General features: G+C 41.6%; 2 protein-coding genes across 2 annotated transcripts; both read left to right on the forward strand.

The window, feature by feature from the left end:
* Positions 1-5: 5 nt before the first annotated feature.
* erc1a (ELKS/RAB6-interacting/CAST family member 1a) lies at positions 6-15436 on the forward strand (the record flags this gene model as incomplete). The annotated part of the gene is made up of 17 exons (XM_042705615.1): positions 6-335; positions 1141-1215; positions 1888-2043; positions 2174-2341; positions 2642-2809; positions 3455-3592; positions 3888-4028; positions 4815-4955; positions 5208-5401; positions 6251-6262; positions 6815-6899; positions 10334-10465; positions 10655-10815; positions 11619-11766; positions 12885-12980; positions 13218-13261; positions 13507-15436. Coding segments are annotated over 16 exons (2172 nt in total), but the record flags the coding sequence as incomplete, so codon positions are not given.
* Positions 15437-22758: 7322 nt separating this feature from the next.
* Positions 22759-25705, forward strand: LOC122130824 (fibroleukin-like). Its single transcript, XM_042705604.1, has 2 exons — positions 22759-23126; positions 24369-25705. The coding sequence occupies exons 1-2, from the start codon at positions 22760-22762 to the stop codon at positions 25061-25063; spliced, it is 1062 nt and encodes a 353-aa protein (XP_042561538.1). The 5' UTR covers position 22759; the 3' UTR covers positions 25064-25705.
* The last annotated feature ends 63 nt before the right edge of the window (positions 25706-25768 follow it).

Raw genomic sequence — 25768 nt, forward strand, 5'->3', positions numbered from 1 at the left:
TTCAGCGTGACTTGAACCAGCTCCTCCAGCCCCCCAGTGAGCCCCTGGCCTCTGAGCCGTCAGAGGAGCATGAGCGGCAGGCCCGAGAGCTCTTCCTGCTGCGCCGCACCTTGGAGGAGATGGAGCTTCGCATTGAGACCCAGAAACAGACGCTGCTGGCCCGTGATGACTCCATCAAGAAGCTGCTGGAGATGCTGCACACCAAGAGCCCCTCAGCCAAGGCCAGTGAGGAGGATCACGAGCGCACCCAGAGACTGGCTGAGGCAGAGATGCACATGCACCACCTGGAGAACCTTCTGGAGCAGAGGGACAAGGAGATGGCTGCACTCAGGGAGGTGGGCATACTGACCTCTGACCTCACCTATACAGTAACCACATCCCAGCACTAACACACTTAGAGTGATGCATACTGACCTCACCTATACAGTAACCACATCCCAGCACTAACACACTTAGAGTGATGCATACTGACCTCACCTATACAGTAACCACATCCTAGCTAACACACTTAGAGTGATGCCGAACAATACTTGGTAGTGTCTTGTTCTGCAGTGGTTTGTTCGGAAGTGCATTATGTCTGTATTAGCATTTTCCATAGATGACTTTGGTTGGACACACTGGAGCCTAATCAGAGCTACATTTGCAAGCTGGGATACTGCTGTGGCAACTGTGTATTTCCAAGCCGTTTTATGTAAGTTTTATTATTTGAAGCGAGCATGGGTCTCTAAAGGCTCCAGATGTCTCCAATGGCTCAAGCCAGGCTCACTGAACAGCATTACAGAGAGCATTTTTGTTGATTGGCTGCTTCAACTTTGGCTGCTACCAATCAGATGTTCATAGAAACCAAATGGGCAGGATTGAAATGTCAGTCAAAACTGAGAATGCAAGTGATTCTGAAAGAGGTGCAGGGAGGGGTGATAGCAGTAGTGAGCAGGTATTGCATGTTTGAGGGGGAAGTACTTGGTAGCACAGTGTGTTACTGTTACCCATTTTCATGATTTTAATCTTCAGATTCTTCCAACTTTGCATGAATACCAGTTATCAACGAATCATATGATAGATCACATGAAAACAGTGAATACTATGTGTATAGAGCATGTTTGTGGGGTGAACTGTATGAAAATGTATTGCTGTCTCTAGGAGCTGCTCCGTCGCTATGAAGGAACCCCAGACTCAACCAAGACCAAGGCCCTGCAAACAGTCATTGAGATGAAGGTGACACTGTTAAACTCACTTCAGGAATGCACACCTTGAGTTTGCTTACGTCTTTAAAAAAAATCATCTCCTCTGCTATTGTTTTTGCTATCATTTTTTTTTCCTCGATTCTTTTTCTTTTAAAAATGTTAGGCATTCCTCCAGAATGAGCCATAGGTGTGGAGACATTAATTAAATATGTGTACAGGAATTCTTCACAGCTACTGGAAAATTGACAGTGCAAACCTCGTCTGCCATTACATACTATATCAGCTAGAGTGAGCTAGACATATCTGCTTGCATATTTCTTTTTCTTATGTGACATTCTTCGTCCTTGAGGGGACTCCACCAAGAAAATCCTCCAAAGAAGGGAGACAAAGACAAAAGATGTATTATGGTGCCATTTTAAAGAATATGAATATTGCAGGCTACTAGTTTGTGCTTTCCAAATTAATGGTATCCTCATGCATAAATTCTAATCTCATTGAAAAGATTTGTATGAGACTCTGAGATACACAATTTACACAATTGTGTCCTTATGAAAAGGTAAAGGCAGATCTACTTATGTAAAGGTAGTTCAACTAGTGTACAAAAGCTAAAGAACAGATTTTATGTATTTCAAAATGGGTTAAGAAATACACTAGTGGTCTTGGTTAAGCCCTGGTGCAGTGACACCCCTGTGTCCCTCCCCAGGACTCTCAGATCTGCTCTTTAGAGCGCGGCCTGCGGGAGCTGGAGGACCAGGTCATGATGCTGCGCTCCAGCAGTGCTCTCACCTGTGAGGAGCGCCAGGAGGAGGTCAAGCAGATGGAGGTCTATCGCAACCACACCAAATTCATGAAGAGCAAGGTAACCTGCTACTGAATGTGCTCCCTAGAATGATGCTTAGTGTTCTGTTGAGGCTTTGTGATTTTAAGTGATTTTGGTAATTCTTTGGTAATTCTTTGGTCATTTCTTTGGTAATTCTGCTTTTTGCCAGATGGATCAAGTGAAGCAGGACCTCTCCAGGAAAGACACTCAACTCCTGGGATTGCAAACCAAACTAGAAACATTGACAAACCAGTTCTCAGATAGCAAACAACACATTGAGGTGCTCAAAGAGTCACTAACAGCTAAAGAACAGCGTGCAGCCATCTTGCAAACAGAGGTATGATGACATTGAAATCATTAGTATGAATTGGCATGCTGAGACTCTTACCAAGCAGTCACACATCACAGTTGAAACCACGCATTACAGTTGAAATCACATATATTTCCCCTATGACTGAACACATTCTGCATTTTTTTGTAATACCACATGGGGGCAGAATAAGTGCACAAAAAAAGTCTGTGGCCTGTGAAGGTGTGGGAAGCATTCGCCTATTGGGTAATATTTAACAGCCATAATCTATCGAAATGGTGGTAACCCTGTTATTTCTGCACCCCGATGTGACTTTCACGCTCGCAGGTGGATGCTCTGCGGCTGCGTCTGGAGGAGAAGGAGAGCATGCTGAACAAGAAGAGCAAGCAGATCCAAGAGATGTCGGAGGAGAAGAGTACCCTCAGTGGGGAGATCCACGACCTCAAAGACATGCTAGATGTTAAAGAACGCAAGGTCAATGTGTTGCAGAAGAAGGTAAGATCTCAGACAAGCACAAGCAAGTCATCTATCAAATATTGTTAGGCACAGATGATAAACGTGGCGTAAACATGGAGTCTTCTGTCATTCTGTTATTCTTAGGCAGTCCAGAGTCTTATGGCATCTTCACATGGGTCTAAACTATCTTTATTAGAAGATTCTTTATTTCTAGAAAAATGTTAATAATGTAATTGTGAGCAGCAGCCCAGAAATCTGTTCAGATATGGCATTCATTTTAAACACCAACACAACAACACATCAACAATAACAGGCTGATACAGGCTATGCATTAAATTCTAACCACTTACTTTTTTTTAAAGATATCCATGAAATTGTTAGCAATCCTAATGTACAATAGAAGTAATAATTTCACTTCAATTTTATCGTATTATATATCTGTTACAGCTAAGTAGTGGATATTTCATAAGTAAACTGTCTTGATCTTGTCAGAAATGAATTTGTTACCATGCACCTCGCTAAAAGTCAAAGGTAATATTCACTGACTAACTTTTTGACAACAAAACTGTTAACTGCACCTTTAAGGCCCGACTTCAAGTGAAGCTCTGCTATGTTAAAACAATGTTATCATGCAAACAGTGTATATCCTAAAATACATATGTCTGCTTAACGTTCTGTCTCCAGATTGAGAACCTCCTGGAGCAGCTCAAAGACAAGGAGAAGCAGATAGGCAGCCTTAGGGAAAGACTGAAGTCTCTCCAGACCGATACCTCCAACACAGATACTGTGCTCAGTACTCTGGAGGACTCCCTAGCTGAGAAGGTCTCTCCAGACTACCTTCCGTTTTTATGAGGACTATGTAGTGTGTTTTAATGTATGAATGAATACTTTAGTTTGAATAGTACTGATACCTTCTCCTCCTACTACCACTACATAACTTAATGGTCATGGGGATGAAAACATACATAGAAGTATGGTTGATTGTATGTTAGTGTTGTGTGTTCTGTGAATGATAGTAAAAATGTTTTTATTTATTTTATGTTTTGAAAGCTTTGTAACATTATATCTGACATTTTGTTGATCCTTTTTCAAATTGTGGTGCGTGTGCTGTGTATAGGACCGCATTATTGAGCGTCTGAAGGAGCACAGGGACCGCGAGGAGCGGGAGAAGTCCGATCAGATGGACACGAGCAAGAAGGAACTGAAAGAGCTCAAAGAGAAGGTGTCTCTCCTACAGGGAGACCTGTCAGAGCGAGAGGTGAGATGAACAACTGCAGAGACTAGTGGTGTGCAGTAGAACTGCACACTGGTGACTTTGGAGTCTTTTCCCCAAAATGTTATTGTAATATAATAGGAGTGCCATTTAAGTTTTGCAGGAACATGTTTCATTGTAAATGATATAACACACAATCTTTGTTCAAACGTCATATTATAGATATTTTCTATGCTGTAAATCTTTATGTGTTTCTTTAATACTTTTAAATATATTCCCAGTCAATTTTTTCTACAGAATATTCTTAACTGTAAAACAAATTTGTCATAAAGAAAATGTTTTGGCTGCTTGATTGCATCCTATTTTAGCCTTACTTTTCTTACCTTTTCCCACTTTTTAATTCATTTCTTTGCCTGATTGTTTCATTTAATTTGTCTTTTAACCTTTTAAATAAATATTAATTTAAATTTGATACACCACCACTTTATGCCTACAACAACACTGATCAAGCTAGCAACCCACAGCTATTACAAGACTAACATGATGCTTTGTCTGTGCTTTGTGGTAATTTGTGATTGCCAGCTTCATATGAATTTAACCAATCTCTCTCTCTCGCTCTCTCACGCTCTCTCTCTCTCTCTCTCTCTCTCTCTCTCTCTCTCTCTCTCTCTCTCTCTCTCTCTCTTTCTCTCTACTGAGGTTTGAGACAGATATGGTATACATGTACAGCACCGAAAGGATGGAGCTATAGTACAGCTGGCCCTCTCAAGCAGTGCTTTTGGTTGTATGTGTTAATACCCTGCCTTGACATGAGAAATTCCTTCTTCACAGACCTCCTTGCTGGATCTGAAAGAGCATGCCTCCTCCTTAGCCTCCGCCGCTCTGAAGAAGGACTCCAAACTGAAGAGCCTTGAGATCGCCCTGGAGCAGCGCAGAGAGGAGTGCAGCAAGCTGGAGAGCCATCTAAAGAGGGTTAGAGTGGCAGACACAAACGATCAGCACTCCCCAATGCATAATGCCACAGTTTTGAATGTCCTTGGTTTGGGATTATTTGTAGTGTAGGACCAGGCTCTTATTGGAGGTTTCTATTTCTAGTATAGTTCATATTTCAGATTATTTTTCAGAGTAATTCATCTTTTATACAAAATGATTTGATTCCATTGTGTTTGTTTGCCATGTGTTCTTGTTACACCATACATTTGTGTGTGTGGATGATCGGCTCAGGCAAAGAATGCAGCAGCCGATGCACAGGCCAACTCAGAGCTGTCTGAGAAGATCGACTCTCTGGAGTCAGATGTGACCAGACACAGAGAGGATTCGGGGAAGGCCCAGGCAGAGGTTGACCGTTTGCTGGAGATCCTGCGTCAGATGGAAAATGAGAAGAATGACAAAGACAGAATAATCAATGAGCTGGAGAGGTCAGTACAGTAAACCGTTTTTGCCTTCTTGGATTCAAAAGGTGATCACCACAGTCCAAAGCTGTTCAATTTGTGACTGTGTTGAAGAAGACCTCTTTAACCTTGTCTGCTGTTGATGCTGTGGATGGAGGATCCATAAACCCTAACCAAACTACCCATGTTATGGAGGGCTGGCCAGGCCAACTTCTGTTAACTAGTCTGAATAGTCTGAGGGATGCCTCACTTTGCTCAGTCTCTCTTTCATCAGTGTCATCATCCTTATTATCAGCATAATTAACACAGAGCTTAAGCCTAGAAGCTGAACCTGAAATATGCTAAATCAACCAATGTGTTTTGAACACTATTGAAATCTGAAGCAACATTCCACTATAAAAACGTGCCCCTGTAGCTTCTTGATATGAGACTGTAATGGGTTGTCCTGGGTAATTGTAATGGGTAATTGTAATGGGTTGTCCTGGGTAATTATAATGGGTAATTGTAATGGGTTGTCCTGGGTAATTGTAATGGGTTGTCCTGGGTAATTGTAATTATAATAGGTTGTGGTCCTTTTTCAGGGCAATTTGACTGCCAAGTTTAAGAGGTGTATTGCAGGCTGTGTAAGCATCACAGTTCTTAAAGCTACTAGTAGGCCTAGTACCGCTAGTACCGCTACAAGTGTTATTCATTATCACTACTACTACAGCTACTTCTACAGTTATGTCAGCAGGATCCTTTTGTTAATTAAAGATTGATTTAACATGTTGCAGATTGTCTTTCTCCCCTTTTAGATTCACTGCTGAGTTACCTCTCTCTTCTTTCTGATTTTTTATTTTTCTTTCTTCTATACCCTTTCCTTGGCAAATTGTCTAGTGTGACATCGAGGTTAGTGGACATCCCCATATCCCCTTAGTTGTAGTTCTCCTTGAGCTAACATGTGTAGTTCTTCAACAAAACCCTTCCCCCTTATAGCTAAAAATGGACATATATAGCCCTAGCCATTTTGAGCCACACAGACATAGACTGGACTAGTGGTCCATATGGCCTTCTGCATGGTTTTACTGTCTTCCTGTGTGCAGCTTTAAAACTGTGAAGACAGGTGACTTCCCTTCAGTTTGTCATTCAGTAGGCACCTATGACCTCTTACCCTCTCAAGGTCCTTAGAGGTCCTTCCAGACCTGTTTAATTGGCATCTTATTACACTAACAGAGACCAAAATCAGTAATTACAGTGATGTTAACATTACAATGACCATTACATGGTATGATGGTGTGATGGTGTAATACATTTGATGGTACATTCAGCGCAGTGCAGCTCAGATTGACTTCAAATGTTTGTTGAAGGCAAACTAATGATATGACCCAAAGAACCAAGACCTTCATCATTCCCCTCTTTCAGTGTGTCCTTGATGAACTCGTCCCCTGTGCTTCATTCCAGGCAAATAAAGGAGCACAGCAAGAAGGCCAGCTCCCAGAAGCACGCCGCTGAGAAAGGCAGGAACAGCAGTGACGGCCCCCAGCAGGTAATGGATTTAGTCTCAGGAATCAATCGGGATCATAGATGAATGAGTATGATTGTGTGGAAGATGCCCTTCAAAATAGACCCTTTTGTGGATATTTTTACAGTATATTTCTCTCTAATCTTGTCCCTTGTATATTTAAACATACAGTATATGACACATATACAGTATATGTGTGATATGACGTCCAAATGTATATTCATTCAACATTGGGTTTGGGAAAATCAGGAGATAGAGGTAACTTGTCTATGTTTTGGTGCATTCATTACAAATTCACCACCGTCATACATTTTAGAGCTTGCTGGGCATGATCTGCACTTAAAGGAAAACTTTGGGATTTTTCTTATTCTTTAGATCTTTAGGGGTCCAAAATGCTACTAGGGACACTTAACGATCTAAATTGGTCCAGTATTTAATTAGAACGCTAAAACCAGCTACCGCAAAACAGCTATACAGTGGAATCTTATGAGCATTCTGCATCAAAGTAAATGCTTGTTTTCGCCACTGAGAGGCTCATAAATGTTAATATAAGTGTCTGTCAACATGGAAAGGATCCATACAGAGATACATCTGCGTCTGTTTACCTCAATAACCTCAAAGAAACGGTTTACTTTGATGCAGATGCTTGCCTCATTGGATTCCACTGTATAGAAATTCTACGGTGGTTGGTTTTAGTGTCTTAATTCAATTTGTAATGAATGCACCAAAGCATAGACAAGTTACTTCTATCTCCTGATTTTCCCAAACCCAATGTTGAATGAATATACATTTGGACCTCATATCACACATATACTGTATGTTTAAATATACAAGAGACACTCAGTACTGGACCAATTTCTAAAAATAGGTTTAAAAAAAGTTAAAAAAAATCCCCAAATCTTCCTTTAAGCACTCAAATTTGGGAATAACACAAACCAAAGAAATTGTTCTTAGGCCTAAATGTCTAAAAGGTTTTGATGTTTCAGCTTACCTGCCACTCCACTCATACTATCCTCACAAACCTTCTTCACTCATTATCAGACTTCTCAAATACACATTCTAAACAGAATGTTGAGGGTTGTCTGTAGTTGTAGTTGGTCTGAAAGGTTTGCTAATGTACGAGTGAATATAATAGTGTGTCTGAGATATGTCACAGTCTGTGCTGTAAGTACACTACGTGTCTTCACTAGAACAATGTCAGTACAATGGTACCATGGACGGGCACCAAATAAATGAGGGTGCAGTCGTACTACTACTACTACTACTCTCCTGCGCGCCTCGTGGCACATAAGGCCTCTAATTCCCAATCTTAGTGATGTTCTTCGGGTGTAGTAGTGGCCTAGTGGGCCTGAGGGCGTCCTGCTGGCTTTGGCCCTCATGCGTCATGGCCTCTCTGTTGCTAGGATGAGTGGCCACAGCCTCCCCGAGATTTAATGGATTTTCTCTGCTTCTGGTTACTGTAATAACTAGAAAAAAGATCACTCTTTGTCTGGTTCCTATCCTTCGACCTGTTCAGCATGGTTGTCCCTGCCAGGAGCTTGGAGCACCAGCCGACAGCTTTAGGCGTTATTGGAACACACAAGCTGCACCACCACAACAAGGTTGTGACCCCAGATGGTGCAGGGGTGCAGTTGTGCATAAATGGTAATACTTTCCAAATGAGGGCTGCCGTGATAATACTGGTCCTATCCTGACAACAGCACCAATAAAATGTTGGTGATCTCACCCGATTGGATAGGCGTCAACTATCCAATACAACTGCAGATCAATTACGTTGAACACATGGTGGTGGCACACATTGGAACTGTGAGTAATAATTAGACAACAACAAGCTTGTTGGGCTCACCCACGTACTGGCAGGTCAGAGAGAAGCACGGGCCCTCCTTCAGAGAGAGAGGGAGCCCGGGCTTACTCCCAGCCTGCAGCAGACGAGAGAGAAGCACTATTAAACACATCCCACAAGGCTTATATAGATAGAAGTTTAGCGTTCTCTGGCGCCAAAACAATTTGTCAGCAGGGATAACCACGTGGTGGGTCTCTGACGTCCGAGGCTCCCTGTCTTGCAAGGTCAAAAGAAGCATAGTTCGACCCTTCTTATCACCTCTGGTCTAAACATGCTCTTGCACATATGCAGACTAAGTGGCACCTAATAATCTAAGTTACACACACACAGAAACACAGAAAAGCCATGTTCCTGCTTACATAAGCACATGATTCATACAAGGTATATATTAATACAAGGCACTTATTCTGAAGTCATTAACAGTGTTTCGAAATGATCTCCATCAGTGTGTGTGTGTTTGTGAGTGAGAGAGAGTTTGTGTTTGAGTGTGTGCAAGCATGCGGCTTAAGTGTGTGCGTGTTGGGTGCGTGCCAGGAAGAATGTGTGAATTAGTTTCGGTCTTCGTATGGTCCATTAGTGTGTATGTACATGGTCATAAACACATGGTTGAGGTCAGACACAAAGGAGTGTGTAAAGTGGGAGCTTTGACTTTCCTCTCTGCATGTGTAGTTATGTTCAAGGCCATGGAATGTGAATGTAAGCAGTTTGCAGTAAGTTGATGGAGCCAGGTTAGGAAAGAGGATGGTTCGTTTGCATGCAGGACCCTGCGTCTGTGTGAAGCATAACTAACATTAACTTGCGTATGGTGTGGCAAAACCATGAAAAGGTGTTACAACAATAAAGTTCAGTGGACAAACCATATCAATAAATGAACATTAACGAAAGATAATCAGTCCAATGCTCAGCCATGTAACAATTATGCTATGCTAGCTACACATGCCCTGTTATTATGTTACCAGTCCTGGGGGGGAACGGGTGCTCTGGCATGCTGCCGCTGTCCTTTGATGAGCTGGAAAGAGTTTGTGGTTCAGAGGTTGGTTGCAATCTTTGCTGTGCAGTGTTCTGATAGTACAGGTTGGAGGAAACTGGTCGCTCCTTTTGCTGTCCTTGCATGGTTAGCGGCCATCTCTAGCTCGTTTTGTTGCTCCTGTTGCAAGTAAAGTTAGTTAGCAGACTTTCGTTGCAGCTGCTTGTGCTAACTAAACTTGCCTACTCTCGGTTAGCAGTGCGGGCTCTTTGCATCGCTGCCTTAAGAAAAGAGTCTGGTGCAGGAGTCATAACTCACAGAGAGAGCTGGCATGTAGAGCAGTGTAAGAGTACGAGTAAGAGTAAGAGAGGAGTAATAGAGGACGAACAAAGGAGACTTAGGGGTTTTGTTTCCCAGATCAGGGGCGTGGTCCAGGTGATACCAGGTTACAGCTACATTTACAGGAATTGATTGGAGGAGAGGTGTGGTTGTTTTACGTAATGGCTTACATTTTACAGTAAGAGGCCATTTTAGTCACAAAATGAACAAATGAATCCGTGGAATTCCAATCGTACATACAATTGCCTCTTATACTAACGTCGTAAATAAACTCTTGTCTAAATTGAAAGTCATCTCCTTTCTTTTCAGGATTCTCTGCGGCTGAAGGCCGAGCGCATAGAGGAGCTGGAGGAGGCCCTGAGGGAGAGTGTCCAGATCACGGCTGAGAGGGAGATGGTGCTGGCTCAGGAGGAGTCTGCACGGGCACACCAGGAGAAACAGGTCTGTCACAGACATAGCCAACATGTGTCAAGTCAGCAAGAACAAACAAGATGTCATATATAGAAGAATGTCAAACTGTGTCTCCCGTTAACGATCATTGAGAACAGCAACATAATGGTGGACGTGTAATCATTTGTAACATCTGGTTTAGTTGCATTTAGATTAATAGTTGCCTTTTTCTTTGGGAAGATGGAAGAACTGCTTGCAGCAATGGAGAAGGTGAAACTGGAACTGGAGTCCATGAAAGCTAAGATGTCATCTACCCAGCAGTCTCTGGCAGAGAAGGAGGCTCACTTGACCACCCTGAGGGCTGAGCGCAGGAGGCACCTGGAGGAGGTACTGGAGATGAAGTAAGACTTGTCTCCTGTATCCTACTCAGAATACTCCTTGAAAATAAAGAAAAAACACTTGGTTTTTCCTCAACAAAAGACAGCTTAAATATTCAGCCTAGAACCATCTGTTGGAGTTTACTCATAAAGGAGTCTTCATTTATAAAGGGTTCTTTATAAAATGGTTAAACAGAAACTGCTGAAGAACATTCCAGGGTTTTGGTAACATTCTTCCCCCAAGAGCATGTAGGACTATTCTTATGGTGTCTTCCTCACATTCATTTGTAACTGTATTAGGAGCACTAATATAGAACAGTCAAAGTGTATGTATTGTAATGGTTTTTCCGTTAATTCCTTTAAAGTTAATACATGTGGAAGACCCAGAAAGTCTATTACATTCATACATACATACATTCAAAATAAGTAAAAAGATCAAAAGATGTCTGTACTGGATCAGTAATGGATAGTAATAAATATTCAAAAGGGGACTGACCGCCTCTTAAGCAAGGTCAACATAATAAGTGAATTACTATCAGACTTGCATATTCAAGTCATTACATTGTTTCTGAAACAACTACTTGGCAATACCCTTGGCGTATAATCTGGTCCATGCACTTACATAATCTGAAAATATTAGTGCGGAATGCCAGTAGACTTAATGCAATGCAGATAAATGTTGGTCACATAACTGAGTGCGTCTACTTCAATCTCCTACTTTTAAATGGAAATGTGTAACTGCTACCAGAGGGTTAAGCCAGACGTGTGTCGTGTGTGTACATATTGTAAATGGTGACTAAAATATAAAATGTCCCTTTGCATAATAGACAGGAGGCCCTGTTGGCAGCCATTAGTGAGAAAGATGCCAATATTGCTCTACTGGAGCTGTCCTCCTCAAAAAAGAAGAAGACACAGGAAGAAGTTGCCCAACTGCGCCGAGAGAAGGACCGTCTGGTCCAGCAGCTCAAAATGCAGGTACAAGCTATCCCATGAGTCATGACCAATCAGGTACAAGCTATCCCATGAGTCAGACCAATCAGGTACAAGCTATCACATGAGTCATGACCAATCAGGTACAAGCTATCCCATGAGTCATGACCAATCAGGTACAAGCTATCCCATGAGTCATGACCAATCAGGGACAAGCTATCCCATGAGTCATGACCAATCAGGTACAAGCTACCCCATGAGTCATGACCAATCAGGTACAAGCTACCCCATGAGTCATGACCAATCAGGGACAAGCTATCCCATGAGTCATACCAATCAGGGACAAGCTATCCCATGAGTCATACCAATCAGGGACAAGCTATCCCATGAGTCATACCAATCAGGGACAAGCTATCCCATGAGTCATACCAATCAGGGACAAGCTACCCCATGAGTCATGACCAATCAGGTACAAGCTATCCCATGAGTCATGACCAATCAGGTACAAGCTATCCCATGAGTCAGACCAATCAGGGACAAGCTATCCCATGAGTCATACCAATCAGGGACAAGCTATCCCATGAGTCATACCAATCAGGGACAAGCTACCCCATGAGTCATGACCAATCAGGTACAAGCTATCCCATGAGTCATGACCAATCAGGTACAAGCTATCCCATGAGTCATGACCAATCAGGTACAAGCTATCACATGAGTCATGACCAATCAGGTACAAGCTATCCCATGAGTCAGACCAATCAGGGACAAGCTATCCCATGAGTCATACCAATCAGGGACAAGCTACCCCATGAGTCATACCAATCAGGTACAAGCTATCCCATGAGTCATACCAATCATTTCAGTTGACATTGCCTTACTTCCTCAATACCAAAATGTTCTTAAATGAAGGTAATATGGAGTTAACTTGCCTCTGTTTTAAGTTTTCTTATACCAATATCAAAATATTTATCTTCGAAATGGTGCGGTTGTCCATTTGAAACTATGGTCATACAGTACTGACCCCTAAAGGGTTATGACCCCTCTGCATAAACCAGGACAATAATGAGTAAACAATAATTCATTTTTATTATTTACTTGCCATCAAGTCCCATTTCCTGCCTTACCTTCCCTCACTCTTTGTGACTGATTTCTGCTTTTGGCAGACTCAAAACCGCATGAAGTTAATGGCAGACAGCTATGAAGATGGACACCTGAAAACACAAGCCAACCAGACCAATCACAAACCATCTCCTGATCAGGTTGGTGACAGCTGCATAGGGTAAAGTATGTCAGTCATGGCAGCTGAACAAGTCATGTGACTTAAAAGACACCAAATTTGTGTCAACGTGTGTTTTAGAATGGAATGACGACCTGATAAATATGCTGTCATTTCATCTTTGTGGTGTAGACTTGAAGGCCTGGCCATATGATATTCACTCTTTCTTTAGGTCATACTAATATGTTTTTCCTATGCTTTTCACATGGCCAAAACCAAGGATGATGAGGAAGGCATTTGGGCATAACATCAATTTTTGGAAGGGTGAGCATGGCATGAGCCCGTCAGTTTTCGATTGGATTTTTGATCCCACTTTCCTCATGCCTCATGAATATGATGCGTATAGAACATCTAGCACAATTGGCATACATGATTTATAGGTCGCTTTCAGGTAGCTTCCTGTCTCAAATGTCTATCTGCCAGTCTACACATAGAATCTGTGACTGGCTCCAGTGTAAATACCATTTCAAAACAACTTGCCAAATATTTCTGTTCTGGCTCTACGTCAGGTTTGGAGTGAGAATGGCCATAAGACCGTACCATCCTCTGCCTTCCAGACAAGAGAGTCATCTTCTGTTGCACCTCGCCCTGCTCTGCTCTCATCTTCACTTCACACCCAACCAGGAGTGTCAAACTGTATTTATTTGCACAAAATTGAGGAGGAGAGTAGAAAGATCAGTGTCAAAAACCAGTGTTGGTCCACTGTATTCATATAGACCAGTAAAGGAGAACACACTCCTGACTGGGGTGCAGAGCCTCAGGCTTTAGCTGTTGTACCCTCTTTGGGAAATAGTTAGGTGAACCATTCAGATTAATATTTGAAGTTCTGAAATGTATCAGGGAGGACCTTTCATTACCCTGGAGTAAAATGTGCTGTGTAGTCAAATCAGTGGTGAGGTTACAGAGTTTGTTTTGACTGGGGCGGATCCACTCAGATCGCTTGGGGCCTTAACCTGAGCCGTAACACTGGCTGGGACTTGTGTCAAGTCAGGCCCCTGTGGCCCAGAAGCCTGAGGCAAGGTGCACTCTCTGTCTGTAGCCAAAGTCAATGAGATTTTACATTATACAATAATCAAAACAACAAATCACAACCAATCGGGTGTCACGGTGTTGTTTTGCATGTCCTAAGAGTTTTTACACATTCCCCAGACTCTGGAAAAAAGATAGGTTGTCTCTCACCTCGACTATAGTAGATCCCTGCTACTCTCTCTCCTTTCATGCAACTCATGTGTAGCTTGTGGGCTTCATTTTCATGGACTAAACATTGGTGCATTTGTTCAAATATAGCATACTTCTTTGAGTGACTTGTGCAATGATTTTCTTTTTTAAATAGTGGTTTTCCTGTACAGTATGTGACGTTGTGTGAATATGCCATTGATCTGACACAGGACGGGAATGCAGCACTTACTAGGGCTACTTGTTACACAGACCGTGCAACAAAGTAGCTGTTGCATTTCTCACTGCTACATAATTACTGAAAGTAATATGATATATTTTGACAACTGTGCCACTTATTTAGACTTTGAACATATAGCCCTGTGTGTGTGTGTGTGTGTGTGTGTGAGGAGGAAGATGGATGAATTTTCCTTCGAGATCAGGGGCAAAGTAGCCTAGCGCTGCCATCCCACAAACTCTTTACATTCATTGTGGTCTGGACACCCTCCATAAGGATTGGTTTTGGGTTAGGGGCATCGCTTATCAGTGTAGACTAATATTACATTGAAAGTGATTAGATCAGCTTGTATCACTCATATTGAACCCAGCAAAGAGAAAAGCCACGTCCTTCTTTTCAAGACCCATTTTCTGCTCAGGTGTTAGCAAACGTATCCATAGTATCCATAACCTCTGAACACACAAAAAACAGACACCATTGCAGCATCTGTGTGAATCCACTACAAGCACAGCCATAGTTGTAAGGATAGCTGGTTTCGAAATGCCAGCTCTTCCTCTTTGTCGTCACCTGAGACCCTCTCCATGGCTCACAGATGACTCTAGTAGAAAGTCTACTAGTTCGATTGATTCTCATTTGAGGGTTTCCAGACTATACTCACAACTGGGAGGCAGCTGAATTGGTCTGGTAATGCCAGCCTGAGGGCAAAGAATTCCAGCATAGAATCAGTTATCAGCCATGTGTAGAGCTGACTTCAGCCCTGGATATCTGCCTCATGAGATCACATTGCTGGATTGATGTGCTTTCATGAATGGAGTATATTAAAGTGTCTCCTCTCTCTCTCTCTGTCTTGAATCAATCTGTCTATCTCCCTTCTCTCTCTCTCTCTCTAAGCCTCCTACCCTCTAGATCATTTTTATCTGTCATTTTGGCCCCGTGCTGTATCTTTGTGTGTTGTGAGAGAGTGCAAACTCTTGTAAAACAATGTAAGAAATGTGTGTGAGTATTTTGACTTCTGTAAATATGTACATAAATGTGTCTGACCTGTGTCTTTTATCTGTAGTTTCTTTATTTCTATCTAGACCAAGGGATCCATTAAACCTTCAGAGCAGTATCAAAACATGCTTCTCCCCACTGGAACAGCACCAGCAGTCTATAATCATTTTGTAGGATTTCTAAAAGAAAGAGTTCAGGCAAAAATCACTTTGAATTAAAGATTCAGTTTTTGGGTCTGTAAATCTTCCCATTTACCTCTCAGTTAAAAGATCAATGCTGTACCTAAAGCTCAAGGCAATATAAACATCACCTTCCCTTATGTGTGTGGAAGAACTGTAGAACACTAATATCACCTTCCCTTATGTGTGTGGAAGAACTCTAATAGCACCTTCCCTTATGTGTGTGTAAGAACATGTTACATAACCTCAAAAGAAACAATTATGATTAATGTGATAAATCTGTTAAGATATGACCGATACAACACACTTATTGGGCTATAACCTAATTTTTGGAAGAGTGCACAAAAATGGTGGTGATCATTAAAATGATTATGTATTATAAGTATTTGAAAACATAAAAGGAAGAGTCATCTTGTCTGGACAATAGTCAACAGAACACTGTTGTTGGAAAAGACCACCTCTGGCTAAAACTTTTGTCTTTAGAACTACACTTCTACACTTTTAAAGGACATTTCTACATTTTTATATTAGACTTAATAGGAACCTTGGAGGTCTAACCATTTGCAAGCCAAACATAAACATAATATGTATCAATGCATAAATGCACATTTATTATGCTTTTTATTAATGCTTTATTGCATTTAGTTCACAGCTAAGGGCGCTTTATTTCTCCTTTCCCAAATGGTCCTCACTCAAGAAAAAGAAAACAAATGACATCAACACGCAGTTAAAACTGACACGGAGGGGTTGCAGGCCCTGGTGATGTTTGTGCTGATTTGGTTCATACTTGGCTCCAGCAACAGCTCTGTGATGAATGCCAGAGGGCACCGTCGGACTTGTGAAATAAATGCTGTCACTGTGACACTGCAGTATACTGCACGGCGAAAGCTTAGTAAGTTGATCCGTGTAGCTCCGGTTCTTATAGGAAACCTTGGAGAATGAAATAGCCTACATGACAGGCTTATACATATCTAACAAGATATTATGATACGGCAGGAGTGGTGTCACGGGCAACACATTACTAGATCACCTTGAAGCCAGCATTCCCCCGTGATGGTTCATTTCTTTACATAATCTCTCCATCACCCATATGCTTAACTTGATAGGGCTATGACTGATTTAGGTTCAACATTATACACACACATGGAGAACAGCAAATAGACATTAAACCTGGAGACAGAAAATGCAGTTGCCATCTTTATTACCTATAACAATGAAAAGAGTCTTAAGGAGAATTAGCCAAGGGTTTTATGAAGTCTTTTGTGACGGAAACAAAAGGACCTGACATTATCTGTTGTTGACGCAGTGTTGCTAATCAATCCCAGCTGCATGGCGCTCACTCTTCCATTGTGCAAGAGCAAAAGGTATAATAACAGCAGCAAGGTTCCCCACCGAAACAATGTTCACTTTTATATGAGACTGCGAAGAGCATGAGGGCATTTTGTCTTTACAAGAGGCATATTATTTTGCATGCACTTGATCTTGTAAACAAAGTTACCACTCACTCTGAAGTGGATCAGGTACCCTGCCAGTCAGCCAACTAAGCGTGGACTTCAGCTTGAATGTTTGCTCAAGCTGGTAAATGGAAAAATTCCACTGTTTACATAGTTTGTGATACTGATGGGTCTAGCTTTCTCTATGGCAAATTAGAAACATGTTGTCGTGGTGCTCTCTGACTAAAATAGAACTGTCCATGTACGGTCACTGTGGTGAGTGGTCAGTGAACTTGAACAGATGGCCTTGTACCAGTTTGAATTTACATCATGTCACATTCTAAACGGTTTGAGACCACTTGAGTGAATAGAAACAAAGCCTTGTTTAAAGTCATTGCTTGATGATTTATAAACATTGTTTTAAGAGGCGTCCCATTTTAAAGAAAGTCTTTTGTCTGACTGGGTATTTCTCCAAGTGCAATATGCAAGATTTTGGTTTCATGTCATTCTGTGTTTTATCATTTTATTCAGATCAAATGTGCAATGCAAGATCAGAGGACCCACACCTAAAAACAATGATTACTCCTAGTTTGAAACTTTTTTTGTACCCATAACTCAATTTTAAATCTGACCTTGAGATAGCTTGGCAGATATTCTTGAAATGGATACAATTAGGCCTGGTGTAAACAGGTCTGAGCTGACGTCTGCTAACCAGAGGGAGAACAGTGCTAGCCAAGCACTAACAATGCATTTCAGATGTAGATGCCTTTTAATGATAGGAAATTGAAAAGCTGTCCACCATCTGAATTTTATAGCACACGTGCAGAAATGCACATGTTCCCGTGCACATGGTCCTTCACACATCTGAGGAACTCAAATATGCTCAAGTGTGTGGTATTATTACTAATGTTCAGATCAAGATCACTATGCTCAATAAAAAGGGCTTTGAACTACTAATCAAGCTCATCCTTAAATTTACTTTGTATATAGCAATTCATTTTTAAATGATTCCATTAATAATGAATAAACATCTAATCATTAACATATTATAATTTGCTAATGTGCTTACTTATGCATCACATTCTTTAGATTCAGCCCGTATCTCTTTCTGCTGGTAATAAAACCATCCCACATGCATGTCAGATGGAGCGACGAGGCAGGAGGCTGTCCTCCAGTCTCTGCCCTTTTCCTCCCTGTGAGTCTGCCTCTCTCACAAAGACCGACAAAGCTCACCTAACAGCATAACCTCTCAGGCACCATGAGACTGGCGGTGCTCTGTCTGTGGTGGAGCCTGCTGGCACTAAACCGAAGTGAGAAGTGCGGCAAGACGGCAGAGGGGGATCCCCAGTGGGCAAGGTTACAACCTGCGGGGCCATGTGAGGGGGAAGACGCTTGTCCGTACCAAATCATCTTGCCCCCCTTGAGCGTCCAGATGCCAAAAGAGTTCAGGGAGCTGGAGCGGATGAGCAGGGAGCTGCAGCGCCTCAAGGAGACGGTCAGCCAGCTGAGGAGGTGCTGCCTGGGGAGCGCCCAGAGAGGGGAGCGGACGCAGCAGCCGCCGCAGCCGCCGCAGCAGCAGCCCGGGGCCACCGTGGGAGAGGAGGAAAGAAAGACTTCTGCCGACTCCACAGACCCCGGGGAATACATACAAATAACTGAGGTTACTCAAAGGAAAACAAGCACTCTTCAACCTCGTGGGGACGAATTGAACACATTCACTGATGAAAAGAAGGACAGAGAAATGGAATCAAGCCCCATAACCACCATAAGAATGGTGGAGGAGAGCCGAACGAGTGTGGGAAATAAAACCAGACCGAAAGGGACAAAACCACTCACTAAGGTGAGGAATACTACTGTACGGAATCCTTCCAATGCGAAAGGAGGATTGAAGGTGATCAAGGTAAGTGAACTGACCCCTCGGCAAGCAGATACTGGTAGGATGGCAAAGACAGCCCCCCTGTCTACAGATGAAAGTATAATCCCAAAGGAATTAAATCCAGTCACAATCACTAGACGAGTGAGCAATGCCAGCAAGGAGAGGAAAGAGTCACATCACATATCCAGAGTGACTGATACTGTTCTAGCAAAGACTGATCCTGACAGTGAGGTTACTGTGCTCCACATACACAGTTTGGCGGACAGTGGCAGTAAGAGAATCACCTCAAGCCGAATTGTGCCAGGTGGGGAAATTGGTAACACAGATGTGAATGAGCTCAAAGTTCCAGTCAGTTTAGATGACACTGAAAGCAATAATGCGAAAGAGGACCTGATCTCACTCACCTTAATGAGTCTGAATGAATCCGGTGAGCTGAAGAAACCTGAGGAACTCAGTGTGGGGAGAACGAACAGGAATGGCACAGAGTTGACCATGATGAATCCACTGATATTAGATGATGAAGTTGTTGGTGCTAAGGATTTGGACCTGAAGCCCCATCGGCCACAAATAAAAACTACCAGTGGTATGAAGAAGTCCACCCTATTAGCCACACATCTGTCTGGAAATACCAAGGAAAAGAGACTGAATACACAGGCTGGTGTCAAGATTACAAATACAAGCAACCAACGAACAGCAAATGTATCATCTTTAAAACACAGTGAAGGAGAACAGACAAACCCAGTTATAATGGACAGTGAAGAAAACCTCAAAACCACTGCTCCATTAACAAGCAACAGACACATGGGTGTGGGGAAGAGTGTGAGCCCAGTCAACAAAGACAGAGGTGAAGACGACCTGAATTCAAATGGCTGGGTTAAAAATCCACCTCCTTCAGAAAAGGTAGTAGAGGGAAACACAAAGTCAAAAGATTTGGACTCACTAAATGAAAAGAAAGTTGACCAAAATTCAGGCCAATTCACTATTATTTCAAATGTAAGCATGTCAAAGGGGGCAGGTTCAGTGCTTCTTGATAGTGTTGATAATAGCAGGGGGCTAAATTCAACACTAACCCTTAAAAACAGAAGTGAGAATGTGGGTGAGGAAAGAGAGTTTTTCACAAACTCCAGTGTCCGTAAAACTCAAGTTGATGACAGAGAGAAGCGGGTTTCAGAGACAGAGAACAATGCATGGAACCTTGACCAAAAAACATTCATTTTGGGACACATCAAGCCTTCTGACAAAGAGAACAGAAATGAAAACATCACACAATTACTTGGTTTAAACACGCCGATCTTAGAACAGATTCAAAATAATACTTCTGGGAAGAAGATACATCATATTTATGTTGGCAGTAAGGTGAGTGGCAATTTGACCAGAGAAATAAATCCAAACACTTATGGTCGTGATATTAAACAGACTGGTGATGTTAAAAAGATTGGTGATATTAAACAGACTGGTGATATTAAACAGACTGGTGATATTAAACAGACTGGTGATATTAAAAATATTAGTGATATTAAACAGACTGGTGATGTTAAACAGACTGGTGATGTTAAACAGGCTGGTGATATTAAACAGACTGGTGATGTTAAACAGACTGGTGATATTAAAAATATTAGTGATATTAAACAGACTGGTGATGTTAAACAGACTGGTGATATTAAACAGACTGGTGATATTAAAAATATTAGTGATATTAAACAGACTGGTGATGTTAAACAGACTGGTGATGTTAAACAGGCTGGTGATATTAAACAGACTGGTGATGTTAAACAGACTGGTGATGTTAAACAGACTGGTGATGTTAAAAAGATTGGTGATATTAAACAGACTGGTGATATTAAACAGACTGGTGATGTTACAGACACTGGTGATGTTAAACAGACTGGTGATATTAAAAATATTAGTGATATTAAACAGGCTGGTGATGTTACAGACACTGGTGATGTTAAACAGACTGGTGATGTTAAAGACACTGGTGATGTTAAAAATATTAGTAATATTAAACAGACTGGTGATGTTAAACAGACTGGTGATGTTAAGGACACTGGTGATATTAAACAGACTGGTGATGTTAAACAGACTGGTGATATTAAACAGACTGGTGATGTTAAAAATATTAGTGATATTAAACAGGCTGGTGATGTTAAACATACTGGTGATATTAAACAGACTGGTGATATTAAACAGACTGGTGATGTTAAACAGACTGGTGATGTTAAACAGACTGCTGATGTTAAGGACACTGGTGATGTTAAACAGACTGGTGATATAAAAAATATTAGTGATATTAAACAGACTGGTGATGTTAAACAGACTGGTGATGTTAAACAGACTGGTGATATTAAAGTCACTGGTGATATTAAACAGACTGGTGATATTAAACAGACTGGTGATGTTAAACAGACTGGTGATATTAAAGTCACTGGTGATATTAAACAGACTGGTGATGTTAAACAGACTGGTGATGTTAAACAGACTGGTGATATTAAACAGACTGGTGATATTATAGTCACTGGCGATATTAAAGAGACTGGTGATGTTAAACAGACTGGTGATGTTAAACAGACTGGTGATATTAAACAGACTGGTGCTGTTAAACAGACTGGTGATGTTAAGAACACTGGTGATGTTAAGAACACTGGTGATGTTAAACAGATTGGTGATATTAAACAGACTGGTGATGTTAAACAGACTGGTGATATTAAACAGACTAGTGATATTAAACAGACTAGTGATGTTAAACAGACTGGTGATATTAAGGACACTGGTGATATTAAACAGACTGGTGATGTTAAACAGACTGGTGATGTTAAACAGACTGGTGATACTAAACAGACTGGTGATGTTAAACAGACTGGTGATGTTAAACAGACTGGTGATATTAAACAGACACATTCATCCCCTCTGGACAGGAAAAATGACAGTGACGGTTTGAAGAGAGCATTGAAACCTTTTAACCAAACGTTTAGTAACCATCAAAAACAACTTGTCAACCTAAACAAAACAAATATGGCAAAACTCATCTCCCAGGGCAGACCTGCAGACAGCGCCAAGGCACGGTTAAAGCCATTCCTTAGTACAGACGCAGAGAAGAATTCAGACACACCCTCAGTGGACAACATTCACAAAGCCAATGTATTGAATGCAAGCAAATTCCAAACTGAGGACAGGTCTGTGGGCATCAGAAACAGGACGAGGAAAGTCATTCCTGGGGTGAAGGCCATCAGTGGCGAGAGGCAGGTGAATCCTGTTTTGACAGATGCTGAAAGAACTGGCAATAAGCTAAGAGAGTTGGACCCAGAGGCTCACCAGATACCCCACAAGACTGATGATATGAAACTGTCAATCCCACGCACAGAAGATAATATCAACAATACCAAAGGACAAAGGAAGCCACACCGTCCTTTAGGTGACATCACTGAGGGTGGCAGCAGAGACAAGGCATTAAACCCAGTCACTGTGGACCTTGGTGGAAGGAATCAGTCATCTTCTCCTGCAGACAGTGGCAAAAATCACAGTCATCTTATGAGCCGTGAACAGCCACGGGGAGACAAAAGCAAAAATGTTCATGGGACGGTCCAGTTGAAGGCCATAGGCCAAAGTGTCGTCAACAACAACAACAACAACAGTGCAAAGGGAGAATTAAAACCTCCTCACAGAATGGATGAATCATCGGACCACCTTTCAGTGGAAAATACCCAGAACACTGCAAATAATCCAACACGCCTCTCTGTGGAAGGAACTGGTATCACTCTCAGTGAGGTCAAGGCAAAAGATCCAGGCTCTGTTGATGATACGAAAAGCAAGAGTTTAGGGAACCAGTCATATTATCTCACAGAGAAGAGGCCTGATGAAGACAGAGTGACAGATGAATCAAAGGCATCCATGACACAGAAGACTAATAGCACCAGTGGACTGAAGAAGCTATTGTTATTTAACCAGAACCAGAACCAGACCCAGACCAAAGGGAGGCCATCAAACATCATGAAACAAGAGCCTGTTGTTCGGAACAGCAGGAGGAATAAACAGGACCCAGTCCCCATTGGCAAAGTCGCCAAAACGGGACGATCACATATCATTCCAGGCCGTAAAAACAACAGTGAACCGACGGACCTGAAGCCACCTGAATATGTAGGAGTAGCCAAGTACACAGATGAGGTGAGGGGGTCAAAGTCCCTCACTGTGGAGAGGATACCAGAAGACCATCCGATACCACTAAAGCCTAAAAGCAACAGTGGAGTTGTTTATCCAGGTATGTGAAGTTTTCATAGTGTTCCTTCACAACAAATATTCTTCATGCTTTAAATTTGAAAAGCTTTATTACTGACAGAAGGATGTAGTTAGAACCAGTTATTTGAAAACACTTGTTATAGTAACTGACAAGGTAAGCTTTTGTAAATCAGATAATCCCATTAATAATTTGTGACTCGTGAATTCCAAAAGCACAAACTATTATGAATGGTGAGTGTGTGTGTCCCAGACGGTGCAGACAGTGTTTAAAGCTGTGCTGACTCTATCCTTTGCCTCGCCACGGAGTGTGCCAAACTATTCTCAAAACAATGATCAATAGTGATGAGGACAGGGGATATGAATCTCTCTCGTCATCTGAGTAACAGATGTTATGCTTTCAAAAAATGTCAGGAAGGGTGGAGGAGGCTGTTAGTCAGGCAGTTTTAAATTAGTTTCACACAGCGCTCTTAACCCTTTAATATCTCACTTCTGTGGGAAGTGACTCAGTATGCTTTACTCCTTACTCCACTTTACTACTTTATTGATGAACATGTATTAGTTTAGAGATGCAGAAGATTTTTTAAACAATTTATTTGTTGTTTTAAATGAAGAATGAACAAAGCTTAGTGTGTCAAGCATCACGGTTACGAATGTTATTAACATATTACAGGCATTAAGAAGGAAGGAAAAAAAGATGAGATATACAGTGATCTATGTCTATATAAGTTTACACAGCAATAGGAGTAAGTCAGTCCTCCCCCTTATTTACATCAGTAGAGGGTTCCAGATCTTATCAAAGTAATTTGACTCGTCATTGCTATGGTATCTGATCTTATCTAAGCTTAGTACCCATTTCTCTCAGGTACATTTCATAGGTAGGTACAGAATCACATTTCCACATATTTACAATTCTTTTTTATAACCATACCCAAAGATACCTTGCTTGACCTTCGTATGTGTTGGTCATGGGTAATATCCCAGTTCCTCCTAAGATAGAACTGAATTTGGGTTCCAGTTCTTCTTGAAAGCTTTGGAGAAGCATTGAAAGACATCAGTCCAATAAGAAGACAATTTTGTGCAAGACCAAAAGGAATGGGCAAGCGTACCCTATGTCTGACAGGGCAGCTCTGAAATATGTAGTAGTTCAGCACGGAATAAAAAATGTATTCACACCTGCATGTTAAAACTGTTGTTACATTTCAAGACAACTGAAAATATGCTGGTTTGATGATTCTTAATATGAACATAACTTATGTCTCACCAGCTCAAGATTGCTCTGATTTCACTACAACGGAACCAAGAAAATATGGCATTTTCACGGTGAGGCCTGACCTGAGGAACAGCTCCTTCTCTGTGCTCTGTGAGATGGAGGCTAATGGTGGGGGCTGGACTTTACTTCAGCGGCGGTATGATGGGAGTATTAGTTTCAACCGATCTTGGAATGAATACAAAAGGGGCTTTGGACACTTGGACGGTGAATTTTGGCTTGGAAATGACAAGATTCACCTGCTTACTCAAGCTCAAGAGATGGTTCTACATATTCAGCTGGAAGACATTGAAGGACTTAAAGCATATGCAACCTATGAGCGTTTTTCAGTGGCTAGCGAACTTGAGCACTATCGACTGACTGTAGATCGCTACTCTGGTACAGCAGGAGATGCTCTTAATTTCAGCCAAACATTTAACCATGACCAGAAGTCCTTCTCCACTCCCGACAGAGACAATGACCTCTACCCATCTGGAAACTGTGGCGCCTACTATAGCTCTGGCTGGTGGTTTGACTCTTGTATGTCAGCAAATTTAAATGGGAAATACTACAAAACACGGTATAAGGGAGTTCGCAATGGTATCTTTTGGGGTACATGGCCCAACATCTCCAGAGAGCATTATCCAACTAATTACAGACATGCATTCAAAACTGTGTCAATGATGATAAGACCTAAAAGTTATAAACCATAGGTATTCAGAATTCTGTAAAGTCAGATATGTAATATACAGAGGACTTAGTATGTGAAGGATGCGGTACCGCTGTCTTTGTCTTTACAGCTTGTGACAAACTTCTGACTTGTGGCATGTCTCTATAATTTACTGGATTGTTAGTGCAGGATTTATGTAAAATATCTATGTCTAACAATGCCAAATCAGTGAGCAAATATTTATAGCTACATTAGTCAAGGTCTGCACTAAATAGGGTTTCACTTGTTCTTCAGAACTCAAACCGAAACTTTTTTCTTGAATGAATATTTACTCGTAAAATAAGCACTTCTAAGCATAAATAGTATTAAAATAACATTTTACTAAGCGTTAAGATTTGTAATATGATCTACAGAGATGAATGTTCAGTTGTCTGACATTGGAGATGTTTCAAGGTGACCGAGACTAGTACATGGTTGTTTGTTCCTTGGTAGAGGGAATATAGAACCTGTGCAAATGTAAATAAAAATCTGACTTACAGGAATAAATGCACCTGCATAGGACCAGCACAACTGTAAAACAAACCTGGCTGATGCACATTAACTTTGTTGGGAATCAGGACCAATAAAAAGGTCTTTGTCTCTTAAAGGAGTTACACTGGACTGGACTACTTCAAAACATACAGAAATGGTCTGTTTCTATGAGTGTTGTTGCACATGACTGCGAAAAGGACAGGAGCACAACCTACTG

This window comes from Clupea harengus, unplaced genomic scaffold (assembly GCF_900700415.2).
Source record: "Clupea harengus unplaced genomic scaffold, Ch_v2.0.2, whole genome shotgun sequence".
Lineage (NCBI taxonomy): Eukaryota > Metazoa > Chordata > Actinopteri > Clupeiformes > Clupeidae > Clupea > Clupea harengus.

What these genes read in the sequence shown, in the direction of transcription:
- LOC122130824 (XM_042705604.1), top strand. Translation starts at nt 22,760, where the DNA reads ATGACACAGAAGACTAATAGCACCAGTGGACTGAAGAAGCTATTGTTA. An exon ending in CAGTGGAGTTGTTTATCCAG is followed by an intron (nt 23,127 to 24,368) that starts GTATGTGAAGTT and finishes ATGTCTCACCAG; the next exon opens with CTCAAGATTGCTCTGATTTC.